This window comes from Dromiciops gliroides, chromosome 4, assembly GCF_019393635.1.
Source record: "Dromiciops gliroides isolate mDroGli1 chromosome 4, mDroGli1.pri, whole genome shotgun sequence".
In the NCBI taxonomy this organism is placed as follows: domain Eukaryota; kingdom Metazoa; phylum Chordata; class Mammalia; order Microbiotheria; family Microbiotheriidae; genus Dromiciops; species Dromiciops gliroides.
The window spans coordinates 417,568,671-417,594,272 of record NC_057864.1 but is presented as its reverse complement, the minus strand read 5'-3'; the positions used below and the strand labels follow the sequence as shown (position 1 = coordinate 417,594,272).

Sequence of the window (25,602 nt, the reverse complement as noted above, 5' to 3'; positions counted from 1 at the left end):
CCATTGCACCATCTGGCTGCCCTATCATTACCTCATTTGATCTTCACTCCTAAAACTCTTTGTAACATAATATGGTGCCTTCCTCTCTTTCCAGTCCTAACCCTCCCTTACTCTTCTCTTTGCCCTCTGTGTTTCAACAACACTGGCCTCCTGGCATTTCCCCTACTCTGTGCTTCATCTCTTGTCTCAGTCTTGGCATTAGCTGCCCCTTATACCTAAAATGCCTGCCCCCCCCCCAACTCTACTACCTAGTTTCCTCAATTTACTCTAAGTCTCAGATCAGATTCCCCCTTCTGCAGAATGTCTTTTCTGCTCCCCTCTGGCTGCTGATTTCTTCCTCTCTAGGGTGTCTTCCATTGACCCTCTCTATCTCTTGCATCTGCCTAGTTCTTTATATCTTGTCTCCCCCATTAGAATGTGAACTTCTTGGGAAGGGGAGGATTTCCCTTTTTCCCTTTCTTTGAATCTTTATTGCTTAGCACAGTGCCTTGAACATTGGAAATTATTCTCTCCAATTGTTCTGTGGTCATGAATGAGTGTGAACTGCATTCTTCCCTATAAATAATGTTGGCTCTCTTCTGGGTTGTAGTAGCAAAAAAAGGAAAGTTATCACATCTGAGATCTTGTGAGAGATCTTTTACACATGCAACTCCCAGAGCTCTCATATAGTCATATTTTATGAAAGGCAGCACAGCATTGCCAAGAGAGAACCGACCTAGACCTTGGTATTAGGAAGACTTGGGTTCAAATGCTGCCTCTGACTGAGGCAAGTCACTTAGCCAGAAAACCCTCTAGGTCTCTAAGCTGCAAAACAGGAGAAGTTTCTTCCCTGAAAGTCCATTGAAAACCCAAGTCAGGACTAAAATAAAATGTGAAAGGTAGTATGGGGGTGGTGCAAGGAGCTCCAACGGGAAAGCCTAAAGATTTGGGTTCAGGTTCCTGCTCTGCTTCTTTTTTGTTTTGTTTTGTTTGCTTTTTTTTTTTTTGCAGGGCAATGAGGGTTAAATGACTTGCCCAAGGTCACACAGCTAGTAAGTGTCAAGTGTCTGAGGCTGGATTTGAACTCAGGTCCTACTGAATCCACTGTGCCATCTAGCTGCCCCCTCTGCTTCTTTTTTTAGCTACATGACCTTGGACCAATCAATTAACTTCTCATAGTCTCAGTTGCCTCATCTGTAAAATGGGGGTGATAATGCAGCTACCTCACAGGGTTGTCATGAGGAGAGCACTTTGTAAAGTGTCATATGAATGGGAGCCATTGTCACTACCACCAGCCCTGAAGGAGCGAGTTGTGCCTAGGCTATGAGAATCCAGTAGGTATGTCTCCAGAGTGCTTTGTTACTATGTATCTGCAGACGTGACATTATTCTCAATAATGAAAAGCAGTGCAATGTAGTGGAGCCCAGAAGACCTGGGTTCAAGTCCTACTTATTAGACGCACAAACCTGGGTGATTATTGTCCGTCTTCGAGCCTGTTTTCTCATCTGTAAAATGGGGGCAGTGATAGCTACAGCACCAACCTGACCAGATTGTGGCGAGAGCCAAATGTACAGCTTGGAGTAAAGTGCTCGGTCAGCATTAAATAAATCATCACGGTCAGATGGTAGATAAAGCATCACAGGGCCCCTGCCTTTGCATAACGGTTTGGGTTTTTAATTACTTTTCAATGCACTTTTGCCTCATTTTAGGCATGTTCCTATAGCAAACAGTCTGAAGCAAAAGCGTTCCTGGGGGATGGGGGGAGGGGAGCGGGGGAGGCTGGGAAAAACATCTGGGCGTCTCCCTAGGCTTTCCTGAGAGTTCTCACCAGGGGAGATCAGATCCCGAGGCTGGAAGCGACGTCCCCGGGGAGCAGCCCCGTATCTCTGCAGGCTCTGGGAGCCCAAGAGCCGCATAGCCTCTGGGGCTTTGGGTTTCTGGCAGAAGATAAGGAAAGAGCAGCAGCTGCACACGCCCTGCCCTGGAATGTTCCTGGGAAGGGAATGGAATGGAATGTCAAGCCCGGCACATTGCCTTTGTTTCTCTTGCCCCCTAGTGGTCCTGGACGGACTCCTCATGCGTTTGCCGCAGTAGTGTTGGGCGGGCCAAACTGAATCCTGGAACCTTGGATTGAGAGAGGACTGGGGAGAGGTCTGCTGGGACCATAGAATCGGGTGGGGGATCCTTATTAAGCACCCACTAAGTGCCACTAAGCACCGGGGATGCAGAGGAAAAGCAAAAATGGCCCCACTCTTCTAAACCAATCCCTTCCTAAAGCATGTCTTTTTTTTAAAAAATAACTTCTTTTGAAAATTGCAATCCATCTACAGAGAAAGAACTGATGGTATCTGAAAACAGATTGAAACACGTTTCTTTTTTTCTTTGACAATTCCTTAATCTGAAGTTTTGTTTTTTAACTGTTTTCTCTCACAACCTAGTTAATGTTGGGATGTTTTCCATGACTACTCATGTATAACATATTGAATTGCTTGAGTTCTTGGGGGAGGGGATGGGAAGGAAGGGAAGAAGAGAAGTTGGAACACAAAGGTTTAAAAAATTGATGTCAAAATTTGTTTTTACATATATTTTGGAAAATAAAATTTTAAACAGAAAAAAAAAATAAAATAACTTCTCTAATAATCCAGAGGCAGCATAGATATGTAGATAGAGGCTGAGTCTGGAGTCAAGAAGACTTGAAAGTCCTGCCTTTTATACTTATTAGGCCTGACATTTAACTTCTTAGGACTCCAGGGACCTCACTAAGAGTATAAGTTATCGATGAGTTGCCAACTTGCATGACTGGAGGGAGTTTCCACACCTGGAATCCCCCAAATTGTTGCCACCACAGGTGTAGACAAACAAATAAATAATCATTCAAGCCACTGCATAAACATTTCCCAGAGACAGGGGACTCACTACTCCCTTAACCAACAAGTTTTTCAGCTCTCTAGTTTCCCATCTTCATCACTGCTTTGTCCCTGTCATATTTCTCTTTTCATCAGCTAAAGCTCCTCCCTCATCTCCCAAAAGCAAGCTAGCTAGAAGGGTCAAGGGCATAGGATGTACTTGCTAATGAGCCTTGTTAGTCTGCAAGTCCTGGCACAAAGAAGGTCCTCGGATCATAGATTTACAGCTAGAAAGGACCTAAGAAGACATTTAATCCAGTTCCCTAATTTTGCAGGTGAGGCTAAATTGACTCACCCAAGGTTATACAGGCTATAAGTGGCCAGGATCAAGATCTGAACTCAGGTCCTCTGACCAGAATCCATGCAAAGCATGATCATTTTACAGTAGAAGATAATGAATGATCCTCATAGAGACAGAAGGGGCCTTAAAGCCCATCAAGTCCAACACCCCCCCCCCACGCCCCATTTTTACAGATAAGGAAACTGAGGCACAGGAAGGCTAAGTGATTTGCCCAGGGTCACACAGCTGGTAAGTATCACAATCAGGGTTTGAACCCAGGTCTTCTGGCTCGAAGTGCAGTACTCAATGGAGGGAGATGGGTGTAAATAAACTAGGAGTTAGATGAGCACAAGGGCTTACACCTGTGCCTCTGTTAATAGTCTCCTTTAACGACCTTTTGGGTTCAAAGTAGAAGAAAGGGAAGAGATGTTGGAGGTTTCTTCCTGGCTTGGGCTAAACAGTGCCACCATTCCAGCGCGTCCACAGGTCGGTCTACTTGTCCCAAGAATACAGGCCCTTGTTTTTTCCAGGTCCATCCTGACGGGGCTGCTGCCTGCTACCTCTGGCACTGTGCTGATTGGTGGGAAAGACATTGAGACCAGCATGGATGTCATCCGGCAAAGCCTGGGCATGTGTCCGCAGCACAACATCCTCTTCCACCAGTAAGTGCAACCTGAGTAGAGATCTCGCACTCTGCAGAGCCGTCTCCTGGCTCTCCTTCCCAGTTCCTCCCACTGGTCTCCCCACACGGCCATCTCCCCTTCTCGCTTCCCATGACAGCTATCACTGGGATACACTTAGCCTTAAGGTTCTGACCATCACCAGGGAGGTGCCTTCCTTCTGCAGGAGTCAAACTGAGCTCTAGCTCATTCATCTGAATTGTTTGGGTTTTAAATTGGGAATTAAATTGAGGTGAAGATGTTTACCTTCTTCTAAGGGGTGGCAGATGAGGTGCATCTCCCCCTGGGCACCAGGGTTCCGAGGTCCTTTCTCTCTTCTGTTTCCACAGTCTCACAGTGGCTGAACACATCCTGCTTTATGCACAGCTGAAGGGGAAGTCGAGGAAGGAGGCACAGCTGGAGATGGAAACCATGTTGGAAGACACCGGCCTTCACCACAAAAGGAATGAAGAGGCTCAGAACCTGTCAGGTGCTGAGGCTGCGCTGAGGCTAAGCTTCCAGCAAGCTTGGTTTTAAGATCAGGGTGGCAAGTGGGGGAGGGAGCCCACAGATGCAGTTGTTGGGGTGTGGCTGTTGTACCCCACAAGGGGTTAGGGCTTGACATTGATGAGCAGCCAAGATCTCCTGATCTTTGGGAAGCCTCAGTTCTCAGATGGGATGAGCAATGGAAAAAGTCAAGCAGTCAAATTCATTCATTCCATCCATTCAACAAGCACTTATTAAGTTCCCACCTTGAGCCAGGTTATACTTTATTTGCTTTTTGGATCAAACTTGTGACTTAATGACGTAAGGAACTTCCAAGGAGGCAGCTCCTTATATCAGTGCAGTTCAACCGCAGCAACTTAAAGTCTTAGAGATTTCCCCAGAGCCACTGAAAGGTTGGTGAATTGTCCCTGTCTCATAGGCAGTATGTGTGAGAGGCAGGACTTGAACCCAGGCCTTTCTGATCTTGAGAGCTATCTGCCAGGTTTTATTGGTTCTCATATCTATAAAAGTTTGGGTTTAAATGTGAAGGTGGGGATGGCATGTGTTGGCTGGTAGGAGGGAGGGTCATCTTTCTTTGTCCAGGTGATTGGCTTCCAGAAGGCCTTCTGCATGTAAGGTGCGCCTTCCTGGTACCTGGCTGTGGGGGCTGGTTCTAAATGTCAAGGGAATAGGCGGAAGAGACTTGTCTTCCTTCAGCCTCCCTTGCCTGCAGGTCCTGGGGATGCTAGTGTTTTGCCTCTCCTGCCTGGCTTCACAAAGATGGTGATGTGAATGCCCTCTGCTGTCTCTAGGGGGCATGCAGAGGAAGCTGTCAGTTGCCATTGCCTTTGTGGGAGATGCCAAGGTGATCGTTTTGGATGAACCCACCTCTGGGGTGGACCCCTATTCCAGGCGCTCCATCTGGGACTTGCTCTTGAAGTATCGCGCAGGTAATGGCCCTCAGTCAGGAGGCAAGGGGGCTGGCCCCTATGTCCCCTGCATGAGAACTGAGCCCAGTGAAGGCTGGGGAACCACAGAGATCCACTGGGATTTGGATTGACCCATTACTTAGATGGATCCAAGCTCCCATCAAAAACCTGGGGAACTTGTAGCCTCCAAAGACTTTTTGGGAACTGTTGGCACAACTCTAGAGTATCCTAGAGAAGTAGTATTAATTCATTGCAGGTTAGGTTGGAGGCATCTGAGGCACTGCCCGAAGCAATGCATTGATGTCCCTAATGTCCTCAGTGGTTGACATGGGCATTGGCCCCTGCAAAAATAAACAAGCAAACCACCCAAAACACAAAACCCAGAAAGCTCCAGAAGAATTGTTATAGGCTGGTGCTTTAATAAGTAGGTCCAAGAGCCATGTGCTGAGTGGAGAGACATTCGTTGTCGTAGATGAGGACAGGAATTCCCCAAACTTGAGGTGTTTCCTTTCTGCTATTTTTGAATTACCTTATGCCACCTTCTGACAATGAAAAAAGAACATAAATAAAGGTCAGAGCCAGAATTGTAACTAAGGCGGGGCGCCTGGCCCTTTGCCCCAGGGCGGGTTTATTTAGAAGAGCCCTTCCTCCTTCAATCGTTTTGCCTCCCTGGCAGCACTAGCCACAGTGAAACTGCATCACAACCCCCCCTCTCCCTTCCAGTTGCCCTACTGTAGAATTTGCTACGCTATTACTTTGGTCAGAAGTCCTGTTAAAACGAACAATGAATGTCTTCTAATAAGAAGAGGCATACAGAGATTTCCTGAGCATCTAACCACTACCCAAGCTTTCCATGTGCTAATCACTGGTGGTATAACAAAGAGCCTCTGCCTCCACTTGCCTCCTCTTTGTCTCCAGTTAATGTGGATGTGCCCACTTCCCAGAGCCCCCCAGAGAAGTGCTTAATCATATGGTAAAGGTGCCCAGTGGGCAGGTGGCATGGTTGATAAGTTAATTAGGTCCAATGAACAGTAGTGAATCGTCACACAGTGGCCCTTGCTTTGGCCCCTTCAGGCTGGGCACTCCTAGCCAGGCCCTGGGCCTGGTCATGTTCCCTGGGATCAAGGCTGCAGAATGGGGCCCTCTCCTCTCAACTTGACCACCATTTTTTAAGCATTTGAGCTGGCTGGTGCTGTGCCTAGAACACATTCACGACCATTTCAAATCCTCGGCCCCCTGCATTGCTACAGGGCCTGGATCTGTCATTTCACTCACTCGTATAGAGCTTCCAGGTGAGAAAACTCCCTCTACCAATGCAGGGTAGCAGCATCTGAATGGTTTCCCTTGCTCCTCCCTCCAGGCCGAACCATCATCATGTCCACTCATCATATGGATGAGGCTGACCTCCTGGGGGACCGGATAGCCATCATTTCCCAGGGCAGGCTGTACTGTTCAGGGACTCCCCTTTTTCTGAAGAACTGCTTCGGCACGGGTTTCTATCTAACCTTGGTGCGTAAGATGAAAAACATTCAGAGCCACGGGAAAGGCTGTGAGGTATGTTTTTGTCTGGCTCCCTCGATGCCTGGTGAGACAGCAATAGCCTGGCTGGTCAGCGGTTAGGGCAGAACAAGATAAGAGAAGGAACGGACAGCCTGTTGTCTCTAACAGTGGCTTGTTTACATTCTTGAGCTGAGTCTTGTGCTGAGATGGGCTGTGACTATCTGGACTTGGCCTCTTGGTCCTTCGGGAAAGTTTTCAGAAGATATTGATAAACTGACATTCCCATGAAATAACGCAAACTAAAAGAACTACCTGTGGCACAGTGGGAAGCACACTGGGCTGGGAGCCCAGAGGCCTGGGTCTTTGATTTAACTTTGTCAATAGCCGATTGATGACTTTGGTCAAGGCAGTTTCCTTCTCTTGGACCTCAGTTTCCCCATCTGTAAAATAAGGACATTGCACGAGATGGTCTAAGAAGTTCCTTCCAACTCTGATATTCTAGGACTTTAAAAAAATTTGTGTAAAGAAGCAGTGCAAGGAATTCTTGGTGTGGAAACTCCCTCCTAAGCATACCAGCAGGTCTGCTGTTACTTACAATCTTAAGGAGTTCACCCAAGATCACCAACTAGCTTATTTTTTTTAAGCAACCAATTAACAAACATTTATTAAGCATCTACTATGTATCAGGTGCTAGGTACTAGATGACCAAAGAAAATGATTAATAATAATAATAACTAGCATTTATATGCAGCCTATTAAAAGTTTGCAAATACTTTAACAAATTAAATGAGCTTAATGTTAACTAATTTGAAACAGACCCTGCCTTCAAGGAGCTATCAAGGGAGAAAACACATGTCCTATCCATCTATTTTATGTATAATCCATTTACGTATATGTATATACATACTATATATGTGCACATATATGTATATATACATCTATATAAATAGACACATGTGTGTATATGTGTATGTGTGTATATACACACACACACACACACACACATATATATACTCTACAAAATAAATTCAGAGTAATTTGGAGGGACAAGTCACTGGCAACTGGGGTGATGAGGAACGTCTTCATGTAGAAAGTGATGCCTGAGCTGAGTCTTGAAGTAAGTCAGGGATTCTGTGAGGTAGAGGTGAAGAAGGAATGCATTTTTTGAGCATAGGAAACAGCCTCTAGAATTCCTAAGGGCAAAGGGATTGGCGAGCAGAGCGAAGTGTCATGCTAACCATAGGATCAGGCTCAGGAAGGAAGAAGAGTGAAGCACAAGCTGGGGGTGAGGGTGTGGGGGGAGGGATGGCCTGGGAGAATACTGAGGAATGGTGGACCAGAGGGTCACAGTGAGGATGAAGAATAGGGTTAGGAGGAAAGCATGGAAAGAGATGAGATGATAAGTGCTTCTTTTCCGTCTTCCCTGACTCGGCCCCCTCCTTCGCCCCATAACAGCGTCCTCAGTGGCCTTCTCAGCAGTAGCTTGACACAGATGAGGAGGGATTTGGTTGTTCACTGGTCCTAGCTATAGCAAAGAGGTATCAGGCTAGTAATCAAGGAAAGCACGTGCCTATTAGACGTGATTACTGAAATGAACAATATCTTTTCATTCCTTCCCATTTGACTGTTGTAGGAGGCCTGCAACTGTCCATCCAAAGGTCTGTCCATCAGCTGCCCAAAGGTTGGAGAGATAACGGCAGAACAAGTATTGGATGGTAAGCAATGAAAATGTTGACCTGTTGGACCCTGGGTGTCCTTCTGTCTTTACCTTCATTTCTCATCCCTGCCTTGTGTATCCTGTTCTGGCCGACTTTCATGAGAGAAAGGATCTCTGTATCCCCCAGATCCAGCCATGGCCAAGTGTTTTCTCCCTCCTCTCCCAAATGAAAAAGGCCCTGAGGTCTAAGACAATACCTAAGGTTCTGCGTCATAGAATCAGAACTTTAGAGCCAAAAAGAACTTAGAAGCCATTGAGTCCAACTAACGCCTTCATTTTACAAATGAGAAAATGTAGGCACAATTAAATGACTTGCCCAGGGTCATTAAGCTAGTATTGAAGTGGGGATTTGAACTCAGGTCTCTACTGACTCTATCTAGTGCTCTTTCCACTGTGTCATACTGCCCCAGATCCTCCTACCTGATTTAGTTTCCCAAAAGTCAGTTGTCATGATATTCTTGCCTGCTTCCCCTTCATAGAGAAAAAGCCATTCGCCTATTGCCAAAAAAGAAAAAAAAGTTCCTAGTTTAGCATACACTTTTTCCACCTGAACTTTAAAGAACATACTTTAAATTTTTAAAATTTGTAATAGTGTTTTATTTTTTCCAATTACATGTAAAGACAATTTTCAACATTCATTTTTTCAAAGATTTTGAATTAAAAAATTTTTCCCTCCCTCCTCCCCAAGGCAGCAAGCAATCTGATATAGGGTATACATGTGCAATAATGTAAAACATATTTCCACATTAGTCATGTTGTGAAAGAAGAAACATAACAAAAGGAAAAAACATGAAAAAAGTGAAAGTAGCATGTTTCAATCTATATTCAGACTCCATCAGTTCTTTCTCTGGATGTGGAGAACATTTTCCATCCTGAGACTTTTGGAATTGTCTAGGATCATTGTATTGCTGAGAAGAGCTAAGTCATTCATAGCTGATCATGGTATAACATTGCTATTACTGTGTACAATTTTCTCCTGGTTCTGCTCACTTCATTTTGTTTCACTTCATGCAAGTCTTTCCAGGTTTTTTCTGAAATCTGCCTGCTCATCACTTCCTATAGCACAATAGCTTTACATTCATATTCCACAACGTGTTCAGCCATTCCCCAACTGATGGGCATCCCCTCAATTTCTGATTCTTTGCCACAATAAAAAAAAAGCTGCTAGAAATATTTTTGTGCATCTGGATCCTTTTCCCTTTTTATGATCTCTTTGGGATACAGACTTAGTAGTGGTATTGCTGGGTCAAAGGGTATGCACAGTTTGCCTTTTGGGCATAGTTCCAAATTGCTCTCCAAAATAGTTGGATCAGTTCACAACTCCACCAACAGTGAATTAATGTCCCAATTTTTCCACATCCCTTCCACCTCTTGTCACTTTCCCCATCTATAATTTTGGCCAATCTAATAGTTTTAAGATAATATCAAAATTGTTTTAATTTGCATTTCTCTAATCAATAGTATTTTAGAACATTTTTTCATATGACTGTATATAGTTTTGATTTCTTCATCAAAAAAATTGCCTGTTGGGGGCAGCTAGATGGCGCAATGCCCTGGAGTCAGGAGTACCTGAGTTCAAATCCGGCCTCAGACACTTAACACTTACTAGCTGTGTAACCCTGGGCAAGTCACTTAACCCCAATTGCCCCACAAAACAAAACAACAAAAAACGCAAAACTGCCTATTCATATCCTTTGGCCATTTATCAATTCGGGAATGACTTACATTCTTATAAATTTAACATTTGAGATTTGAGATATGAGACCTTTATCTGAGGAACTGGCTATAAAAATGTTTTCTCAATTTTCTGTTTTCCTTCTAATCTTGGCTAACTGGTTTTATTTGTACAAAACCTTTTTAATTTAATGTAATCAAAATTATTCATTTTATACCTCAAAATGCTATCTGTCTCTTGTTTATTCATAAATTGTTCTCCTATCCATAAGTCTGATAGGTAATATATTCTGTGTTCTTCTAATTTTCTTGTGATATCTTCCTTTATATCTTGTTCATGTATCCATTTTGGCCTTATCTTGGTAAATGGTATAAGATATTGGTATATGCCCAATTTCTGCCAGACGCCCTTCCAGCTTTCCCAACAATTTTAATAAATAATAAAGTCTTATCCTAAAAGTTTAAATCTTTAGATTTGTCAAACAAGGTTGCTATAATCATTTGTATATCCACTCTGTTCCACTGATCTATCTATCTATCTTTCTTTTTTTTTTTTGGTGAGGCAATTGGGGTTAAGTGACTTGCCCAGGGTCACACAGCTAGTCAGTTGTCTGAGGCTGGATTTGAACTCAGGTCCTCCTGAATCCAGGTCCAGTGCCCTATCCACTGTACCACCTAGCTGCCCCTGATCTATCTTTTTTTTTTTTTTTTTGTGGGGCAATGGGGGTTAAGTGACTTGCCCAGGGTCACACAGCTAGTCAGTTGTCTGAGGTTGGATTTGAACTCAGGTCCTCCTGAATCCAGGGCCAGTGCCCTATCCACTGCACCACCTAGCTACCCTGGGGTATTTCTTACTATCTCTTCTTGCAGGGTTTGTTGGTGATATACAGAAATATTGATGATTTATATGGTTCTATTTTTTATCCTGCTACTTTACTAAAATTGTTTCCATTAATTTTTTTTTTTAAGTGAGGCAATTGGGGTTAAGTGACTTGCCCAGGGCCACACAGCTAGTAAGTATTAAGCGTCTGAGGCCAGATTTGAACTCAGGTACTCCTGACTCCAGGACCAGTGCTCTAGCCACTGCGCCACCTAGCTGCCCCATCCATTAATTTTTAATTGATAGTATTTTTCAAGCATATAATCATATTGTCTGCAAAAAGAGATAATTTTATCACCTCATTGCCCATTCTGATTCTTTCAATTTCTTTTTTTTTCTCTTATTGGTATTGCTAGCATTTCTAATGCAATATTAAATAATATTGGTGACAGTGAGCATCCTTGTTTCACTCTTATTGGAAAGGCTTCTAGCTTATACCCATTACAAATAATGTTTGCTGATGGTTTTAGGTAGATATTTCTTATCATTTTAAAGAAAAATCCATTTATATCTATGCTTTCAGGTGTTTTAATAGTAACAAGTGTTGTATTTTGTCAAAAGCCTTTTCTGCATCTATTGATATAGTCTTTTTTTTTTTTTTTAAAGTGAGGCAATTGGGGTTAAGTGACTTGCCCAGGGTCACACAGCTAGTTAGTGTTAAGTGTCTGAGGCCGGATTTGAACTCGGGTACTCCTGACTCTGGGGCCAGTGCTCTATCCACTGCGCCACCTAGCTGCCCCGATATAGTCATTTTTGTTATCAATATAATCAAGCACCTACTTTGTACAAGGAGAGAAGGTACTTCCCTTCATCAGTAGAGTTTCCTCACCTGGGAGTTCCCTATACCAATGAAATTACAGGTCTAGGAACTCTCCCTAACTTCATGTATAAGGGATAAATAGATAGGAAGATGAATAGATTATAGACAGACAGTGAGACATACCAATTAAGTGCCAGGAATCATGCTAAGCATTAGGGATTAAAAAGCTATTCTTTTCTTTTCTTTTTCTTTTTTTCCTGAGGCAATTGGGGTTAAGTGACTTGCCCAGGGTCACACAGCTAGTAAGTGTTAAGTGTTGGAGGCCGGATTTGAACTCAGATCCTTCTGAATCCAGGGCCAGTGCTCTATCCACTGCGCCACCTAGCTGCCCCAAATATCTATTCTTTTAAAAAGAGAAAATCCATAACTAGGAACTCGAAAGGGAAGTAGGTGGGGAGAGAGTATAACCCTGTAAGGACAAGTACAGAAAGCAAAGAGAGGGGCTAGAGGCTAGAAGTAGGGAAGAAAACTGATTTTATTGGTAGAAGGAACTCCCAAGTGAGAAAACTCCCTCTACCAATGCAGATTGGCACTTTCTCTTCAACTTATAGTCTCAGAGAGATTCCTAGATCACTGAGAGGTTCTGACTTGCCCAATGCTCAGCAGAGCCTGAATGTGCCAGAAGAGGAGGAGGAAGGGTAGTATAAAGGGAATGAGTGATGTGAGCATACAAATACAATACAAAACAAATTAAAAATAACTAAGTGCATAAACAATGTTAAATGGATGACTTGAGAGTCTTAAGAAGGGAGGGATCATTTCTATCTGGGGGAAATCAGAGGAGGCATTAGGGAGCAGGTGACAATTGATCTGAACCTGGAAGGAGGAAGATGTCAATAAGTGAAAGGATGGGGGGGGTGAAGAGGCCAGGCATGGGGGCGGGCATCCTCAAAGATACAAAGGTACGTAGGACAGAATAGGACAAGGAGAGGAAGCACTGAATAGCCCAGTTTGGCTGGAGTATGTAGGAATTATGTAAGTATGGAAAGGAAGGTTAATACCAGGTTTTGAAAGCCCTTGAGTGCTAAGGAGTTTATATTTTCTTCAGTGGGCAATAGGGGGCCCCAAAGGTTCAGGTACCGAAGTGATGTGACTCCAGTTTTGCATTAGGGAAATTACATTATCTAGGGGCATAGGCAGTCAGTCAGTCATAGAACACTTATTAAGTGCTTACTTTGTACCAGACATGAGAGATACAAAGACAGTGTAACCAGGTTTCCAACAAAGCTTGGGGGCATCTTGCATGCTCCTGCATTTGTGCAGAGAAATGTGACTCTTAATTGTTGGAGAGAATGCTGACAGGACATAATGGACCTGTGTGTGAGAGGCAGAGTTGATGCCAGAGCTTTTTGGGTAAAAGATACACTTGGTTCTCCACACTTTTTGAGATGGAGAGAGCGAGAAAGAGCAAGCAAGAGCGAGAGAGCGAGAATTAAAAAGACTTTCAGAGCTGTAGTAATGTATGAGAAACTGGTTTCTCAACATGTCCCTGACATCAACCTTGCCTCCCTAGAGACTTCAAAGAGAAAATTTTCCCTTGTTGTGATTAGGGTCTTTCTCTTGTGGAGTTGAGATCTTATCTAGTTGGCAATTTAAGAAATCTCACTCATTTATTTTCTAGTATGTTCTAATCTGGAGAAATTTTCTAATTTCTATCGGCTGTTTTACATAGATAAATAGGTTTACTCATTTTTTTTGGTGACACTTTTATGTAATGAGCATTTGGTGAGAAAGAGTTAATCTGGTGAGTTTAAGCTAAAGGACTACCCACACTCTTTTTCCCCCTTAATAGTACTTTATTTTATTTTTTGCGATAACATGTAAAAATAGTTTTCAACGTTCATTTTTGTAAGATTATGAGTTCCAGATTTTTCTCCCTTCTTCTCTTCCTCTTTTTGTTCCTCCCTCCTCAAGATAGCAAGCAATCCTATATAGGTTATATAGTACAATCATGTTAAACTTATTTCCACATTAGTCATGCTGTGAAAGAAGAATAAGAACAAAAGGGGAAAACCACAAGAAAGAAGAAACAAACAAACAAACAAAAAACAACAAAAAAAGTGAAAATAATATGCCTCGATCTATGTTCAGATTCCATAGTTCTTTTTCTGGACGTGGAGGGTATCTTCCATCATGAATCTATTGGAATTGTCTTGGGTCACTGTATTGATGAAAAGAGCTAATTCTATCACAATTGATCATCACACAATGTTGCTGTTACTATGTACAATCTTCTCCTGGTTCTGCTCACTTCACTCAGCATTAGTTCATGTAAGTCTTTCCAGGTTTTTCTGAAATCTGCCTGCTCATCATTTCTTATAGCACAACAGTATTCCATTACATTCATATACTATAAGTTGTTCAGCCATTCTCAAATTGATGGACATCCCCTCAATATCTACTTCTTTGCCACCACAAAAAGAGCAGCTATAAATATTTTTGTACACATGGATACTTTTCCCCTTTTTTATGATCTCTTTCAGATATACACCTAGTAGCTGTATTGCTGGGTCAAAAGGTACACACAGTTTTATAGCCCTTTGGGCATAATTCCAAATTGCTCTCCAGAATGGTTGGATCAGTTCACAACTCCACCATCACTGCATTAGGGTCCCAATTTTCCCATATCTTCTCCAACATTTATCATTTTCCTTTTTTGTCATATTAGCCAATCTGATAGGTGTGAGGGGATACCTCAGAATAGTTTTAATTTGCATTTCTCTAATCAATAGTGGTCAAGAGCATTTTTTCCATATGACTATAGCTAGCTTTAATTTCTTCATCTGAAAACTGCCTATTCATATCTTTTGATCATTTCTTAATTGGGGAATGACTTGTATTTTTATAAATTCAGTTCTCCATATATTTGAGAAATGGGGCCTTTATGAGAAACACTGACTGTAAAAATTGTTTCCCAGCTTTCTGCTTTCCTTCTAATCTTGGTTGCATTGGTTTTGTTTGTGCAAAAAACTTTTTAATTTAATGTAATTAAAATGATACATTTTGCATTTCATAATGTCCTCTATCTTTTCTTTGGTCATAAATTCTTCCCTTCTCCATAGATCTGACAGGTAAACTATTCCTTCCTCTCCTAATTTACCAATGGTATCACCCTTTATATCTAAATCATGTACCCATTTTGACCTTGTTTTGGTATACAGTGTAAGATATTGTTCTATGCCTAGTTTCTCCCACTATTTTCCAGTTTTCCCAGCAGTTTTTGTTAAATAGTGAGTTCTTATTCCAGAAGCTGGAGTCTTTGGGTTTATCAAACAGTAGATTACTATAGTCATTTACTACTGTGTCTTATATGCCTAACCTATTCTACTCATCTGCCACTCTATTTCTTAGCCAATACCAAATAGTTTTGATGATTGCTGCTTTATAATATAGTTTTAGATCTGGTATGGCTAAACTACTTTCTTTTGCATTTTTCCCCCATTAAATCCCTTGATATTCTTGACCTTTTGTTCTTCTAGGTGGTTTGTTATTATTTTTCTAGCTCTATAAAACAATTTTTTGGTAGTTTGATTGGTATGGTACTAATAAGTAAGTTAATTTAGGTAGAATTATTATTTTTTAATGTTGGCTCAGTCTGCCCATGAGCAATTGATAGTTCCCCAGTTGTTTAGGTCTGCTTTTATCTGTGTGAAAAGTGCTTTGTGATTGTGTTCGTATAGTTCCTGGGTTTGTCTTGACAGGTAGACTCCCAAATATTTTATATAGTCTACAATTATTTTAAATGGAATTTCTTGCTGCTGGACTTTGTTGGTCATATATAGAAATGCTGATGATTTCTGTGGGTTTATTTTATATCCTGCAACTTTGCTAGAGTTGTTAATTGTTTCAAGTAGTTTTTTAATTGATTTTTTAGGATTCTGTAAGTATACCATTATATCATCTGCAAAGAGTGATAGTTTTAATTCTTCCCTCCTTATTCAAATTCCTTCAATTTCTTCTTCTCTCATTGCTAAAGCTAACATTTCTAGTACACTATTGAATAATGGTGGTGATAATGGACATCCTTGTCAACCCTGATCTTATCAGGAATGCTTTAACTTATCCCCATTACATATAATGTTTGCTGATGGTTTTAGATAGATATTGCTTATCATCTTAAGGAAAGCTCCATTTATTCCACTGCTCTCTAGTGTTTTGATAGGAATGGGTGTTTTATTTTGTTAAAAGCTTTCTCTGCATCTAATGAGATAATCTTATAATTTGGGTTAGTTTTTTTATTGATGTGGTTGATCATGTTGATAGTTTATAAATCCCACCTGGTCATAGTGTATCATTCTGGTGATAAATTGCTGTAATCTCTTTGCTAATATTCTATTTGGAATTTTTACATCAACATTCATTAAGGAAATTGGTTTATAATTTTCTTTCTCTGTTTTGGCTCTTCCTGCTTTAGGTATCAGCACCATATTTGTCTCATAAAAGGATATATTATCTCATAAAAGAATTTGTCTCCTTCTTTGCCTATTTTTCCAAATAGTTTATATGGTATTGGCTACCCTCACTCTTAAGGGCTACGGACCAAAGAAATGGCTTTTGTTCTGAACCAGACTTGTACCATTAGATGAACAGTATTTAAAGGGGGGAAGATAGATATAAATCTAAACCAACATTCATCTTGGAGAAGAGCCATAGCCTTGCTTTTATTCCCCACTAAAGACCGAATTTACAGTCTCTCTTGTAGAAGGGGGAGTCAGATTCCAAGGATGTCTATCCATGTTGCCCTTGGCCCACGTCTAGACATTTAGACATCCCATGTAGGCATACATGTTGTTTAGTCATTTCTCAGTTGTGTCTGACTCTTTGTGACCCCATTTGGGATTTTCTTGGCAAAGATACTGGAATGGTTTGCCATTTCTTTCTCTGGTTCATTTTACAGATGAGGAAACTGAGGCAAACAGAGTTTAGTGAACTTGTCCAGTATCACACAGCTAGTTCAGGGCCAGATTTGAAATTAGGAAGATGAGTCTTGGGGCAGCTAGGTGGTGCAGTGGATAGAGCACTGGCCCTGAATTCAGGAAGACCTGAGTTCAAATCTGGCTTCAGACACTTGACACTTACTATATATGTGACCCTGGGCAAGTCACTTAACCCCCATTGCCTCCCCAAAAAACCCCAACAAAAACAACAACAACAAGAAGATGAGTGTTCCTGATTCTAGGCCTGGTGCTTTATTCACTTCACTACCTCGCTGCCCTGTGGGTATATGTGTCTCAAAACAAAAATTAACCCTTCCCTGCCCTTGAGTAGTTTGCATTCTACCAGGGGAGCATAATCCATAAGGCTGCCCTTCTCCCTCCATTTCCATGTCTTGTCATCTGCTTTTAAAAATAAGTATGACACAAAGGATATGAACTCTTTGGGGGCAGGGGACATTTCTATTTTGCTTTCACATCCATGAAAAGCAGCATGGCATAGTGGATAGAGGGCTGCCTCTGATTGGCTGGTTGGTTACTATATTACTTCAAGGTGCCCCTTATGGGCACGTTTGCCACCCTGCCTTTCGTGGCTTTCATGGGAATTGTCTGATTTGAGCTGTACCCCATGTTCTGTTCCCTAGTGCTCTCCACATAAAAAAATTCCAAGAATGAGTAGTGAATTAGCCAAAGGATAGATGGAGGAAGAGAAGGGGAAACAGCAGAAATTCTAGCAAGTCTATAAACCAGAAAATCGCTCTCTGGAAAAGATGTTCTTCTCTGGAGCTAGTGTCTCTCCTCCCAACCCCGACCTCCACCCTTCCCAGCTCCCAACAATTACCTTGTATTTACATTGTCTTGTATATACTTATATGTGGGTGGGTTATCTCTCTCCAATGGATTATAAACTTCCTGAGGGCAGGGACTGTTGTAGTTTTGCCTTTGCAATGCAATATATGAACAGTGCCTGGCACATAGTAAACCCCTAATTAATCCTTATTCATTGATTGATTGATGGTATTTTGACTCTTTCCAGGAGATGTAAACGAGCTAATTGAAATGATCCATCATCACGTGCCAGAAGCAAAGCTAGTAGAATGTATTGGCCAAGAGCTTATTTTTCTCCTCCCAAATAAGGATTTCAAGCAGAGGGCCTATGCCAGCCTCTTCAGAGAATTAGAGGAAACACTCCCTGACCTGGGCCTCAGCAGCTTTGGAATTTCTGACACTCCCCTGGAAGAGGTAGAAGAGGCTCTGCTAGAATTTTGTGAAGTATTGCAAGAGATTCTGTGATGTTGAATTATCTTAGTGTAGAGGGTTCTGGTAAATTAAAGAGTTTCCTTCATGTATCTGAAGAGATCACACAGTGTGTACCTTCATACCTGGAGGCATCTGAAAGGTACTTCCCTCAGAGGCAGGCATGCATCCTGACTTGCAAGGTGATTAGGGAGCGAGAGTTAGAGGTCAAAGGGTGTGTGTGTGTGTGTGTGTGTGTGTGTGTGTGTGTGTGTGTGTGTAAGAACTACCCCTGACCCAGGGTCTATAAAATTGACTGGTTTGAGATTCTCTGTCTCTCTATCTCTTTGTTTATCTGTCTCTCTGACTGTCTCTCTCTTTCTTTGTCTCTCTTCTTTTCCCCTTCCCTTCTCCTGGTTTTGCAGACCAGAGCACAGCTGAGCTAAGGGAAAGAGGGAGGACGGGATATCACTCTGCCCCCTCCCCAAGAGCAGAAGCACGTGCCTTTGGTAAACATGTGCTTACATATAGCTTGAAATGGACTAAAAAACCTGGCTCTTGAAGCCTTATCTCCTATTTAGGGAAAGGAGTATTTTGAAGGTCTTAGAGCAATCCCAGAATCCAGCCTTCTCAAAGGAAAGTGGGATTTCCTGGGCAGCACAAGCTTTGGGAATTTCCTTATGGATAACCTCAAAGTTGAGAGTTTCTAAATTCAAGCAGTCTTGTGCTGGTCTCCTAAAAGAGGAAAGAGGATGGCCCGAGAGGATTGCCCTGTAACTGGACTAAATCCTTGCTATGGAGTGGAGACTCCTGCCTAGACCTCAATAACCCCGCTGTTGCCATGAGTTACTCCAACAATGTGGGCCCGTGGGAAGGGGTTGTTGGTCTGGCAGCTCCCAGGGAACTGATAATTTATTTGAGTGCTTTATGAGCTCCAGTATCTAATAATGGATTCCAATTAGTCCCTTATGTCTTCTGGTCTTCTGTAGGTGGAGGTAGCAGGCAATTAATAAGGGCTAGACCATACCTGTCATGCATTTAGTGAATTAGATTTAGTGAACCCCTGTTTGGGTCTGATAGCTTGCTTTTCTAGAGCACAGGGATGGGCAGATGATTCTCAGCCCCAGTCTCCAAACACCAGCCAACCTGGCTCTAGTGGACCATGCTCACGTTCCATGAGGAAATGTCCTTTTAGCTTCTATCCAACTATTGCCCGTGCCATCGGGTTGATCAACAAATTAATCAGGGGTTCACTTGACCAATCCTCCCTTCCACATGTTGGTATTTTATCTTCATACTAGATTATAAGCTCAAGGAGGCCAGCGGCTGTGCCTTCTCTAAACTTTTTATCCTTTATACATATTTATTAACTGATTGAATGAATCAGTGAATGAAAAGCTCGAACATATTTTCCCCTACATGAAACATAAACGTAATGAAATCAAACTTTTGGACAGATTTTTTTGGTGACCTTTATAGATGGAAGTACCTAACTCACATCTACAATTTCTTTCTTCGGCAGATTTTCCTGAGAGTCACAGGAGATTCTGAATCAGGAGCACTGTTTGTAGGTATGTGCTGGTGGTTTTGTTTCTGAATTGAGAGCACTGTTTGTATGATGGGTTTTTTTTTTTTTTAAAAGAATCTCTCACTGTGAGAATCACTTAAGCCAAAGTGTTGGAGAGCCCAAAGCAGTTGTATCTGCCTCTCTAGAGCAGGGCTTCTTAGACTTTTTCTACTCATGACCCCTTTTTGTCCAAGAAATCTTTATGCAAACCTGGGTATATAAAATAGGTATACAAATCAAACATTTCCTGCCAAATTTTTCACGACCCCCACAGTTGAAAAAACTTTGCTTGAACAAAGGTTGTAACTGAATGTACGAAAAGGGGTCACAAAAGGAAAAAAGTTTAAGCCCTACTTAGAGCACATCTGGTGTGACTGGTCCAGTCGGTCATGGCTATTAAGCTAGAGTATCCTCTCAAATACCCCTTCTGCTGCTCACCACTGTGTAACCTTAAGCAACTCCCTGAGCCTCAGTTTCCTTATCTGTAAAATGAAGAAAAAGGAAGAGGTTGGACTAGATGGCCTTTTGTCTCCCTTCTGTCTCTAAATCTGTGATCCTCTAATCATCTGCCATTGTTCATAATGGCAGGGAAAGCTGTAAGTAGAAACTGTTGAATCATGGGTCCCCAAAATATGCAAGTTACCATGCTGAATGCCAAAGATATGGGGATAATTTCCTATAGGCCTCTATGGGTAAAGATGTCTGGTAAGCTTTGGACGAAATAATCTTTAATCTTTCCTTGTGAGCATTCTTCCATATAATTCTTTCAATTTCCAAAATCAGGTGACACTCAGCAGAAAGGACCAAGTTTTAACTTTAGAAACCCCAGTTCAAATAGCAATGAGAAATCAACAAAAGGGCCCCAGGCCTCCAACGGCTCCCCAGCCCCAGACCCAACCCATCCTGCCGAGGGCCAGGTGAGCAAGGAGCCAGAGGACACCGGGGTGCAGCGGAACAAGGGGCCTCAGCTGATCTGTCAGCACGTCCAGGCTTTACTCATTAAGAGGTTCCACCACGCTGTCCGGAGCCACAAAGACTTCCTTGCCCAGGTATTCAGTCCTTTGGTTTTGGTCAAATGTTCCTTAGGACTTGGCACTGCTATGAATGGGGAGACAGTCCTAAAGCTTCTTGTTTCAATCTTTCTGTCTTTTTATTATATCTTATGGGTTAAACATGCATGATCTCATATAAGGGTTCTACCTCTCTCCTCCCTCCACCTCTCCCTCTCTGTAACCCTCTCCTCTCACCACCTCTTCTCTCTCTCTTTTAAGTGTCTCCCTCAATTTCTCTATCTGTTAAACAGGGATAATTATAGTCTGTACCTCAGAGACTAGTCTGTGAGGCTCAAATGAGATAACCTATATAACAAACTTAAGTATTATTATTTTTCAACAACACAAACTGGCTTCATTAAAATCAAACTCGACCAAGTGGAAAAATAGTATAACATTTTTATTATATAGACAACTCTCTAAAACTCTAGGTTGCAGAACAAGTGGTGCTATACATTGATAGGAGGATTATTTTCGCCAGGAGTTCCCTATAGCAATAAAATCAACAGATTTAGACAAAGAAAAATGATAAAGTTAAAAGTTCTTATACCTTTAAAAAATATTTGTGTTGAACTTTATAGTCATTTCTTAATCCTCATACCACATCTGGTACATTAATGCTATCATTATCCCCCCACCTTTTTTTTACCCAAGAAGAAACAGAGGCACAGAAGAATATAAGGTATGCAAGATGAAGCAACTGGGTAGCACAATAGATGGAGGGTAGGACTTGGAGTCAGGAAGACCTGAGTTCAAATCCAGCCTCAGATACTTACTGTCTGACCCTGACCCAAATCCTTTAATCTCTGCCTCAGCTTCCTCAAATATAAAATAGAGATAATAATAGCACCTAACCTCCCACTATTGTTGGAAGGATCAAATGAAATAGTATTTGTAAATTGCCTGGCACATAGTTGGTGCTTAATAAATGCTAGTTATTGCTAAGTGATGAGAGCCTATGTGGCATAACGGAAAGAGTGTTGGACTTGGAATCCAAAGACCTAAGTTAGAGTCTCAATTTGAGGACTTACTGGAGGTTTAAGAAGACTAGGAAGGGGGGCAGCTAGATGGCGCAGTGGATAGAGCACCGGCCCTGGAATCAGGAGGACCTGAGTTCAAATCCAGCCTCAGACACTTAACACTTCCTAGCTGTGTGACCTTGGGCAAGTCACTTAACCCCAATTGCCTCACTTTAAAAAAAGAAGAAGAAGAAGAAGACTAGGAAGGTAGGGGTGGTAGAGGGCAGCCTATAAAGGACTTTGAACACCAGCCAGAGGGTTTGCTCCTGGGGGTGACAGGGTCTACCATCTCTTCTGTCTAACAGATCGTGCTCCCGGCCGGTTTTGTGTGTCTGGCTTTGCTGCTTGCTGTCATCATCCCCCCTTTTGGAGAGTACCCTGCTTTGACGCTTCACCCCTGGATTTACGGGCAGCAGTACACATTCTTCAGGTCAGGAGGCTAAGAAGTCCCTAGGATCTTGCTTCTCCTGTTCTTTCCCCAGTCTGTGACACACGTTTGTGTGCTGGAAGTGTGTCCAGACCTTCCTTCACAGAGCTCTAGGTTGCTTTGAGGGCCTTTGACCTGCCCACTCCATTGGGAAGTTAATGGATTCTTTACCACTGTCTGACCTTGGATATCTCAGCTTCTGCTTTCACTTCCTGGGAAATCACAAAGCAGGCAATATCCAGAGGCAGGCAAACACCCACAGAAAATGACCAACAGAGAGAAAGAACACCATTGGCGATTGAAGCCAACCTTTAGAGGCCATACATATTATATTCATCTTTTGCGCCCCCCCCCCCAATTGGATGCATTAATGTTTAAACATTCCAGCTCTGGCACTTGTTGGTCAGATGACCTTGGCCATTTCACTTAAACCAGACAGGCATTATGGTTCAGTGAGAATCAGGAGATCTAGGTCTGAATCCTGAATCTGACACTTAATATCTACCAATTTTGAGCAAGTCACTTAATCTTACCATGTCTCTTTCCTTATTTGCAAAATGAGGATAATGATTCCTGCTCTCTCATAATATTTTGGGGGAGGAACAAATTATGTAAAGTGATTTTTCAGATCCTACAATATTATCTCTTGTGAACTGTTATCACTGTTAACTGCTCTGATCCAGAATCAGAAATAAATACCCAGCCTCCAAAGGGTCAGTGACCACTTCAAATTAGTTTCCTTCCTATGTGGCCCCAATACCAGCTGGTTTGGTGTCCTCTGCCACAGAATTGCTTCTGTAAAATAAAGCTTTTCCCAATCTGCTTAGCTCTGAACAGCCAGGCAATGAGCAGCTGTCAACTCTTGCTGAGGTCTTCCTGAATAAACCGGGATTTGGAAATCGCTGCCTGAAAGAAGAGTCGCTCCCGTAAGTCTGAGTGCCCTCGTTTTCAATTTTCCAAATGGAAAAGGGAGCAGCAGAAAGTTACTGGAAAAGAGTATGGGCTTGTTGCAGGAATTTGACATTGAAAGCCAGTAGGGTACAGTGGGACAAGACCTGGGTTCCACTCCAGCGTCAGGAGACCCTGATTCAACTTCTTCCTACCTATGTGACCTTGAACAAGGCAGCTAATATCTTTTGGCTTCATATTCCTCATCTATAGATATTTCTGTAAAAAGGCAGAGTTGGAGGAAGGCAATTGTGCTAGATGATCTTCCAGGCACTGATGGTGTCTTCCAGCCCTGAATAATTATGGTCTTATCCGGGAGGTTGTGTGAAAATCCAAAGGAATCAAGACAAAGGACTTCTCTCACCCTCTGACTTCTTTCAGGGAAGATATAAGGGCACGGAGGATAGACTACTACGAAACCAGACTGAGGGTGTGTTTCTAGACATAAATTGCTGCCTCTCAAACATCAATGTTAGGAGAATTAGAGAACAGTTAGAGTTATTTCCAAATAGATTGGGCTACCTCAAAAGGAAGTAGGTCTCCACACCCCCATGCCCTGAGGGTTCTTTGAGCAGAAACTACATGACATCATGTTAAGTATGTTCAAGTAAGAACCCTTTTCCTTGTGTCGACTGGATCAGATATCTGGCCACTGAAGTTTCTTCCGGTTCTAAAATTCTTTAATTCTGTGAATGGGAGGACAGGAGGAAAATCTAGAGGCAGCCCTCAAATCTCCTCATCATTTATACCTTTCCCCAAGTCATCCTTTTTTCCAGAGCTGCTAAGTGGCCAAAGAAACATGTCAAAACTTCACCTTTTGTTTTTTATGTCCTTTATCTCCTAAAGGGGCCAAGAAAGAGAAAAATGGCCAAAAGGTGAGGGGGGCGGGGGAAAGGAACCTGTACAATCCACAAACTGGGTAAGATGGCCCTGAAAAATTAGTGAATCAGTCAATCCCCAGGCAACTCTTACAAAGCATTGGCTAGGCCCTAGGGGGTGAAGAGTGGGGTGGTACAAAAAAATGTAGGACTTGGTCTCTGACCATAATTGATCTTTGAAATATAAGCTCCCTGAAGGCAGGCAGGGACTGTTCCATTTGTGTATTTTTTTTTTTTGTGGGGGAAGCGGGGCAATGAGGGTTAAGTGACTTGCCCAGGGTCACACAGCTAGTACGGTCAAGTGTCTGAGGCCAGATTTGAATTCAGGTCCTCCTGAATCGAGGGCCAGTGCTTTATCTACTGTACCACCTAACTGCCCCCCCCCATTTGTGTATTTGTAACCACATTGTCTAGTATAGGTCTGTGTATATACTAAAACTTTGCTGAATTGATTAATTTGGTTGTAATAAATGACCTGTATGGATTACTGGGGTTTTCTAAGTGAAAATTACCCTTCATTCAAAAGGCAGTACATTTCTCTTTTGAAATCCTACCCACCTGTCAAAACCCAAGTCAAATGTTTCCCACCAACTTATCATTTTTCCTTCTTCTAACCACTCCTAGCACTTGATCCTCATTTACCACATAGATGCTATCAAAGCTATGATTATGAGTATATTTATCACATCCCTTCCTCCCACTATTTTGATGGGCTTGGGTCCATCTCTCTGAGCCTTAGTGGCAGAGTCTGCAAAATGGGAATCATAAAATCTCACAGGACTGTCATGAGGCTTAAAGTATTTAAGATACTTTGAAAAAAAAAAAAGAAAAATATCTTAAAGTGCTCCACAAAGCATAATTGTTCTTATTGAGAGGTAGCATGGAGAAGGGGGTAGAGAGCACATGCTGAAGAGCTGGGTCATTCCCGGCTTCTGGCTATGTGACCATGGACATTCATTTAGCCCTGAAGTACCCCCAAGCAACTCTAAGGCTTGAAGTTACAGAATTATTGCTCATCTTCATTGGAAAAGGAAGTTTCTCTACTAGAAATTCCCAGACAGGAATGAGCTTGAAGTTTTAGGGGAAAAGTCAGTAGTCAACAAATACTTATTAAACTACCTACTATGTGCCAAGCATTGTGCTAAGCTCTGCTGATACAGATGTGGAAAATGAAAGACAGTCCTTGCCCTCAAGAAGCCTACCATCTAATGAGGGGAGAAACCACACAAAAGAAAACTGAGAAGGGAGTGGGGAGGTGCTTGGTGCTGGGACGTGATGGAGAAGTCCAAAACAGTGTAGCCAGATAGGAAATGAAGAGATAGCTAGCCTGGGCACCTTCCTTAAATGGAGACATTGGGAGGAGCTCTTTGCTCACCCTCCAGTCATTGTGGCAAAGGGTAACGAGGATATTGATGAAGTGGGAGTACCAAGGCTGATATAGTGTTGGAAAATGATGAGGAAAGGGGAGGGGGGGGAGAAGGAGGAAGAAAAATAAAGGAAGGAAGAAAGGAAGAAAGAGTTGTTGCTATTATAGATCTCTTAAAGGTTAAATGCTTAACTCATCTGCAAATGTCAGCATCCCCTCCCCAGCATTGTGCCTTGCACATAGTAGGTGTTTAAAAATATTTGCTAAATTGAATTGAATGCTAATGGAACAGGATGTGTTCTAGTGTTTCATGTTGTTTCTGAGGATTTATGAATGTCATAACTG

At 42.3% G+C, this 25,602-nt stretch overlaps 1 protein-coding gene across 1 annotated transcript in view; it reads left to right on the top strand.

Moving 5' to 3' along the window:
- The window catches only part of ABCA4 (ATP binding cassette subfamily A member 4), a 176,384-nt gene that overhangs the window by 103,452 nt on the left and 47,330 nt on the right, over positions 1–25,602 (top strand). The window contains exons 20-29 of the mRNA XM_043962651.1: positions 3,696–3,827; positions 4,175–4,314; positions 5,123–5,260; positions 6,600–6,793; positions 8,373–8,454; positions 17,801–18,006; positions 19,523–19,571; positions 20,351–20,616; positions 21,944–22,068; positions 22,893–22,991. Coding sequence (XP_043818586.1) covers positions 3,696–3,827; positions 4,175–4,314; positions 5,123–5,260; positions 6,600–6,793; positions 8,373–8,454; positions 17,801–18,006; positions 19,523–19,571; positions 20,351–20,616; positions 21,944–22,068; positions 22,893–22,991 — 1,431 coding nt within the window. The remainder of the gene's footprint in view (positions 1–3,695; positions 3,828–4,174; positions 4,315–5,122; positions 5,261–6,599; positions 6,794–8,372; positions 8,455–17,800; positions 18,007–19,522; positions 19,572–20,350; positions 20,617–21,943; positions 22,069–22,892; positions 22,992–25,602) is intronic.